We start from the raw sequence: 7,626 nt of genomic DNA, 5'->3' as shown, positions 1-7,626 counted from the left end.
GTGCCGTCGGGGGCAGTCCCGGCGCGCAGGGGCGGCGCCCAGAGCAGAAAGGAAAAATAAAAGAAAAATAGATCGATTTCCTCCGAAACCTTTTTGCTTCCAAGAACACCGCCCAGAAACTGAGAGAGGGTGTCCGTAAGGCTTGTCTGACAAGGGGCTTGCACTAGGATGTACAAAGTCCTCGGAAACGAAAAGACAGACTAATTTTAAAATGGGCGAAGGGCCTGAATAGACGTTTCCCCAAAGGAGACAAGTCAGGGAGCACTGAGCACGCGGACAGACGCTCGCCGTCGGGAGTCATCGGGGAAACGCAAGTCAGAACCCCTGCACACCCCCCGGACCGTAAGGACACGTGGGAACAGACCGCGAACGCAGGGACGTGTGGCCGCTGCTCACAGCCCGGCAGGGCCGCCTGGTGACCCAGCCGCCCGCGGCCACAGAGGCCGCGTTACCGGAAACCCCTGACGGGAGACATGTCGTCCGATGAAGATCACAGACTCGTCCCAGCCGCGCAAGGGACTGTCCCGGCAGCCGCCACGCGCCGAGGGAAGCCCGCTGTGTGAGAAACCCGGACCGCAGAGCGTCGCCAACATGTCCCAGAAGGGACGTCCGTGAAGACACGTGGTGGATGAAAGATCGGCCCGGCCTGGGGGGCGGGGGGACCGCTGAGGAGGAGGGGTGATGGGAGGGTTCCGAGCTCGGCTGCGGTGGTGGCTGCACGGCTGTCCCTGTGCGAGCCACCCGCTTGTCCGCCACAGAAGGGAGAAGTGTGCGGGCTGTGAGCTGTGGCTCAGGAAACAGCAGCGTCACGTGTGGTTTTGCAGGAGCCCGAAGGCGCCCGAGGGGTCAGCGGCCCTGGGGCCCTGGGGCCTCGGTGCCTGTGAGGCGCCCTGGAGCGACAGCCTGTCCTCCGCTCCAGGGCGGTGGGGTGAAGATCCCAGCCTGTGTCGTAAGAGAGGTTTTTTTTTAAGATTAAAAACAATTTTTAGGGGCGCCTGGGGGGCTCAGTCGGTTAAGCGTCTGGCTTCAGCTCAGGTCATGATCTCACGGTTTGTGGGTTTGAGCCCCGCGTCAGGCTCTGTGCTGACAGCTCAGAGCCTGGAGCCTGTCTTCCGATTCTGTGTCTCCCTCTCTCTCTGACCCTTCCCTGTTCACACTGCCTCTGTCTCAAAAAAAAAAAAATAATAATAACCATTAAAAAATTTTTTTTAGTATTTATTTATTTTTGAGAGAGAGAGAGAGAGCATGAGCAGGGGTGGGGCAAAGAGACTGGGGGACAGAATCCGAAGCAGGCTTCAGGCTCTGAGCTGTCAGCATATGGAGCCCGACGCGGGGCTCGAATTCCTGACCATGAGACCATGACCTGAGCCGAAGTCGGATGCTCAATGACTGAGCCCCCCAGGCGCCCCAAGGATTTTTAAGTAATCTCTACAACCAACGTGAGGCTCGAATTCGCAAGCTGGAGATAAGATTCATACACTCTACAGACTGAGCCAGCCAGGCACCTCAGGGATTTTTACACCTGAAAAATGTGTCCTTTCAGTTAGTGAAGAGAGTTCCTGTTTGTGCCCGGGGCACCTTAGCGGGCCCCGCCTGTTCTTCTAAGCTCTTGCTAAATCTCTCAGAAGCGGGGATGTAACAGCAGTTCTAAAATTCCCAGATGTTTACTTCTTGTGGGTGTAAATGGGACTGTGGGCTTGTTACTTGGGTGAGCCGTTTTGGGTCTTTATCTCCCAGAAATCTTTATGTGGGCAGAGACTGGCTCTCCGGGAAGAGTTGGGGGAGGGGGGGGGGAGGCACCGCCGCTCAGGATGAGTCCACGTCAAGGTTGATTTCTGGATGTCCCACGAGGAAAATAGGCTACGGGAGGTGACCTTTCATCTCCCACCCACGCAGCATCCCCTACAGGTTTTCCAAAGTCAAACTGGTTTTTTTTTTTTTTTAATCTGGCAAAGCACGAGGTACAGACCATCCGTTGCAATGAGTAAGTGACAACCCGTCCTCACCAAAGCCAGGGGCCGCAGGCACAGGACGGAGGGGGAGGAGCGCCCTGCTCTGGCGCCGGGAGTCCCCGCAGGACGACAAGGCAGCCCCAGCGGGTCGCGTGGAGCCCCCGGGCTTCAGGGATTCCTGGAGGCACCAGACCCGCCGGGCCCACCCCATCGTCTGGGCCGGCGCCCGCGGAGCTCCGAACGGACAGTCAGCATGGGAAGACACACGGAGGGAGCGTGAGGGTGGGGGGCTGCCCGCTGTCTGGGGACACTGCCCCGGGGTCGCTGTGGTGACAAAAGCAGTGAGCGTCCTGGAAAGATGCCCAGGGCAGGGGTGCGGGCACCCAAAGGCTCGCGGTCACTCTGGACACACACGAGCTTTTGCATGACCTGTGGTGTCTCAGAGGAGCAGAAATGGGTTTTTGCAAACACTTTTATGGTCATAGAATCGGAGCGTGCAAACTGGGTCAGTGGGCATTTAGTGCATGTCTCCTGAGCGCCTGGACGCGGCGCGCTGTGTGTGGGCTCGGGCGCTGGGGGTGACCCGTCTCCTGCCCCGTGGGAGCTTGTGGTCCTGAAAGCCCGCCGTGGCCCCCGCCGGGACCAGGTTTTCCGCTCCCGCTGAGGGGTTCTGAAACACAACTATTAAATAGCATATTACTCTCAGCTTACATCCTTATTTGACATTTTTCTTATTTTTTTAAACTCCGAGGTTAGCGTGATCTAAAATAATTAAAATTATTATCTCCCTGCTCCATTAGGGTGGCTTTGACACAAGACAACTCTGATATAGTTTGTAGATTAAGTTGTAAATGTTCACTTCAGAACTACCTGAAGATTGATCGAGATGCATTTGAAAAGCATTATTTTTTTATTGATTCTTAATGTAGTAAATTACTGAAGTTATTTGGCAGCAAACAGAAATGGCCTGCGGTGCAGCTCACATTTATCCTCCCGATAGCACCATGATTTGCATTAATTGCATTGCGACTGCACTCACTTATATTAAAAGGCTTCTACTATAATTAATCCTTTTTATTTCAAATCATTCTGGCACAATCTCTAGCTATAAACACTCATAAAAGACAGACAGTTGAAAAATACGCTACAGGTTTTTTCCATATACCTACTGCAGTTTTTTTCATGACTAGTAGTTATTGATGTGCTTCTGGAACAAGTGTGGTGCAGCTGGCTGAGGGTTACGGCCAATGTGAAAAATGCTAAGTGGATTATTTTGCATAAAAAATAGACAGTTTTGAAATTGTATAATTAACCTGTGTTTAGAAAATACCTTGATTTATGCTTACATTTGTATCTCAGTTGCATACATTATGGAAATTTAATTTATAATCCATTTAGCTGATGCAATCCTGGTTTTTAGTGCTATCATTTATTAGTGCTTGTATATTAAATGCTCTAAAGGTTTAGACCTGCCTTATGTAAAAAATTATACCTAGGCATTTACATTTTATGAGTCACAGTGGGATTTCTGTTTAAAATTCAGGTAGCTCTGATGTATTTCACGGATTTCACTGGTTTAGTGTTACTGATGCAGCAATGGCAAACGACGACCTTCTATATTGAACATCAGATGATTTACACTCCAGTTTACTCTAAAGCCCACCGTACGGATGAGGCTTCCCTTCAGCCCCTGGAACCCGTCCCCCGTCTTGAGCAGAGCGCTCCCCTTGGCCTGGAGGCCGAGGTGCCCCGGGTGAAGAGTGTTAGCCATTCTTAACTGTAAGCAAGCCCGGCTTCTCGAACGACTCTCTCTGTGCGGTGCCAGAGACGCCGTGAGTGCCGGTCACCGCCTCACTGCTCATTCGCTCGTTCCAAGCCCTTGTTTGCGATGGGGTTTTCAGAATTAGTTGGGTGATCATTAGTCTTCAAATCAGAAGTGAAAGCACAGGGACAGAACCCCTCAGTTTCCCTAGCGGAGAGCATCTGGAGTCCTAGCCGTGGGGGGGAGTATGAAATACATAGTTAACAGCTGTGACCTCAAGTCCTGAGACGCGGGGACCTTGGGGAGAGCGTCACTCCTGGTGTCGGCGGGGAGAGCCGGTGCGCTCTGGACGTCCGCTCCCAGGAGGGCGTGTCACGCTGTCTTCCAGTTCCTTCCAGTTCCTTCCAGTCGTGTTGGTGGGAGAAGTTTTAAAGTGTCCGTCTCAAGGTCAGCCTGAGTGTCCTCCGGTGGGGCGGAAAGGGGCCCTCGTACCAGGGTTCAGGTCCAGTGGCTTTACGGACGGCCACTGTTCGTTCTCGCTGGTGTGGGAGAGGCAGACCCTGGACGTGGAGCCGCCGAGTGGGCGCGGTATGGGTGCTGGAAGCCATAAGGGAAGGGCCCCGCGGACCAGGCGCTGGGTGGCGCTGGGGCCGGGACGCTGCTGGCCTTGTGTCTGCAAACTCGCACAGGCGTGTCACACCGAAGCCTCGTGTCCCACCCCTGGTGCGCGTGGCTGTGGTCAGGTCACGGGCTCCTGGCAGAGGGGCTTCGGGAGCTGGGCCTGGTGGCTGAGAGAGTTGCTGGGAGTAAAGTTCGTTTTGACGTCGGTGTCCCCACGGGTGGCGCTCAGATCTCCCTGCAGAGGCTCAGAAGAGCGGTGCGCTCCCTCCCCGCACTGCTCACACCCGCGGCTCACGCAGCCCCTCCCAGAGCGGGGCTCCCGCCTTCACCCCGCGCCGCACGTCCTCTGGCCTCACTCCGTCTTGGGGTCTCTGGCGAGGGTCCCAGGGTGTGTGCCCGAGCCTCTGCCTCCAGCTGCGCGCCTCCCGACCGGGGGCGGGGACTCCCCTCACCCTGTGTCAGACTCCGCAGACCACAGAATTCTGGCCCTTGTGGTGGGGCTGCAGGCGCCCCCGGACGTCTGCCCAGGCCACGCCTCCGTCCCCTGGATCTTCCCGACGGCCAGGCGGGAGCAGGGCCGCGTCGGGACGCGCTCACGTGGCCTCAGTAGAACACTCATGATGAGACCCGTGGGCGCTTCCCAGTCCCTCGTCTGTTAGGAAAACAACACGAATGCTTCTCATTCCTGGTTGCATTTTATAGCCTTGGGCCGTAGTAATGTTTGTCTTGCAAGATGAACCCCGACGTGCTGGAAAACCCATCCCGTCTCTTGGTAGAGAATCTGGGGGTTAATATAGTGATACCATCGCTGCTGGTCATCAGGGAAATGCAGGTTAAAACCACAGTGAGATACCCCGTTGCACCAGCCAGGATAGCCAACCTTGAAAAGACTGACTGGACCAACAATTGGTGAGGTCCTGGAGCAGTGGGACCCTTCCTGCATCGCTGGTCATGGTGGGGAAATGGCTGCATTTCGGAAATCAGCACGTCATTGCATAATAGAGTTAAATGCACCTTGCGGCCCACGCTTCCCGTCAGCAGGTCTTAAGTGTGTCCTGGGAGGAGTCAGCACAGGCCCGCAGAGGGGCGCGTGCTGACCGCGCCGCGGCCGTGGGCACCGCCGCCCTGAAGAGGGGACAGCCCACGTGTCTGCCGCGTGAGCATCCTCGGGCCGCGGTGGGGATCACACAGCCGTGAGTGAGAGAACAGTGACGTAGGGTCTCGGAGACGCAGCGGTGGGAAGACGCGCGGAAGAGGGCGCGTGCCGTGAGCCCCCCGGGTGCAGGCCTGGGACCGGCAGCCCTTAGCCGCGCCGATGGCCGCAGAACGGGGTAACGGGAGCGAACTCCGTGGGGGCCTGGGGGAGGGCCAGCTGCTCTGTGTCTTGACCCGAGTGGCCGCGACGCGGGTGTCGTCAAATGTAATAATTCATCAAGCTGTGCCTTTTGCCTTGCTGAACGCCAGCTGCCCTTCAACCAGAGCGCGTGCTGAGCATGGTCGCGCGCTGCTGCCCTCCGACACGGCGGCAGATGGGAGCGCAGCGGAGAGCCCCGTGTGGGCGCCGCCACCTGCTGACTCAGTGTCCTTGCAGGTGTGCCCCAGCGCCAAGGCTCCGTCTCTGTGTGACAACAGGGCTCGGCACGCTGCAGCCTCTGGGCCGGGCCCTGCCTGCTGCCTGTCATGTGGCCAGTGTGCACCGAAGGCTTTTTCCTTTTGGTGGCCAAGAAATGTAAAGAATAGTATTTCTTGACACCGGGAATTACTTGGAATGCAGCCCCGGTACACAGCTGCCCCCACGTGTCCACACACCGTCCATGTGCCTTTTGGCCGCTGAGGCGGAGCGGAGGGCTGGCCACCCACCCGGTCTGGCCGCTCTTGTGGGCTGAGTTGTGGCCCCAGAAGAGTCGAGGCTGCGTCCTGATCCCCGGCACCTGTGACCCCGGCCTTACTTGCATATACAGTCAACCGAGGAGGGGGTCACCCTGGGTTAGAGTGGGTCCCCAAGCCCCGTGACAGGTCTCTCTATAATAGAGACAGGAGGAGGAGACGCAGGCACACACAGGGACGACAGCCTCTGGAAGAGGCAGAGTTTGGAGGGACCCAGCCGGGAGCCCCGGGCCACCAGCTGTGGCCAGCAGGACGGGAGGAGACAGGAAGCCTTTCGAGCGTGCGTCAGACTCCGGCCAGACGAGCAGGAGACTCGGACGCCTGCAAACCCCTTGGCAGAAAACCGGTGCTGCCGTCTGGGGCCTCGCAGCACGCGTGGCTCTGGAGCGGCCCGGGGTGGGTGGGGGGGGCGGGGAGGCGGGGACGCCCTGTGGTTCAGCCCCCGGGTGCTTGAGTTTGGGACGCGCTGAGCGCACGCGCAGGCGGCTCCCTGGCCCGGCACGTGGTACGTGCTCACCAAACTCTCCCGCCGTCATCACTGGTTCAGAGAAGGGATCCCCTCTTAGGGCTCCGTTCAGTGTCAGGTTGGACTTCACTTGTGGGAAGCAGGACGGAGGGCCCGTGCGTGGCACTGATCACTGTCCCTTGTGCCCCTCCAAAGGCTCTCTATGAGAACATGCTGGTGGAGCTGCCCTTCGCCGGCTTCTTCCTGTCCAAGCTGCTCGGGACCAGCGCCGATGTGGACATTCACCACCTGGCCTCTCTGGACCCCGAGGTGTACAGGAACCTGCTGTTCCTCAAGAGCTACGAGGGCGACGTGGAGGAGCTGGGCCTCAACTTCACGGTGGTGAACAACGACCTGGGGGAGGCGCAGGTGAGGGCCCTTCCGTGGGGGCCGGGACCCACGAGCCCTGCCGCAGTGCCCGGGGACGGCCGTGCTCGGGACGGCCTTCCTGGGCTGGCGTTACCCCACCCCTGTCCGGCCCAGCGTCCCTGGGAGTGGGGCTCAGTGCCTTCCCCACAGGAGCGCAGGGCCCTCAGTGTGCCCCGTTCCCTGCCCGCGCATGGGGGGGTCCTCAGTGCGCCCCGTTCCCTGCCCGCGCATGGGGGGGTCCTCAGTGCGCCCCGTTCCCTGCCCGCGCATGGGGGTTCCTCAGTGCGCCCCGTTCCCTGCCCGCGCACGGGGGGGCCTCAATGCACCCCGTTCCCTGCCCGCACACAGGGGGGCCTTGGCAGCACCCCGTTCCCTGCCCAGGCATGGGGCGGGGGCCTCAGTGCACCCCGTTCCCTGCCCGCACACAGGGGGGCCTTGGCAGCACCCCGTTCCCTGCCCAGGCATGGGGGGGGCCTCAGTGCACCCCGTTCCCTGCCCGCACACAGGGGGGCCTCAGTGCACTCGGTTCC

General features: G+C 58.7%; 1 protein-coding gene across 4 annotated transcripts in view; it reads left to right on the top strand.

Moving 5' to 3' along the window:
* UBE3C (ubiquitin protein ligase E3C) overlaps positions 1 to 7,626 on the top strand; it is a 98,474-nt gene that overhangs the window by 71,732 nt on the left and 19,116 nt on the right. For all 4 annotated transcript variants that reach the window (XM_029920934.1, XM_029920924.1, XM_029920941.1 and 1 more), the window contains one exon: positions 6,884 to 7,096. In XM_029920934.1, coding sequence (XP_029776794.1) covers positions 6,884 to 7,096 — 213 coding nt within the window. The remainder of the gene's footprint in view (positions 1 to 6,883; positions 7,097 to 7,626) is intronic.

The sequence above is a fragment of the Suricata suricatta genome, chromosome 2 (assembly GCF_006229205.1).
Source record: "Suricata suricatta isolate VVHF042 chromosome 2, meerkat_22Aug2017_6uvM2_HiC, whole genome shotgun sequence".
NCBI classification, from domain to species: domain Eukaryota; kingdom Metazoa; phylum Chordata; class Mammalia; order Carnivora; family Herpestidae; genus Suricata; species Suricata suricatta.
This window is presented reverse-complemented; position numbering and strand designations above follow the sequence as displayed.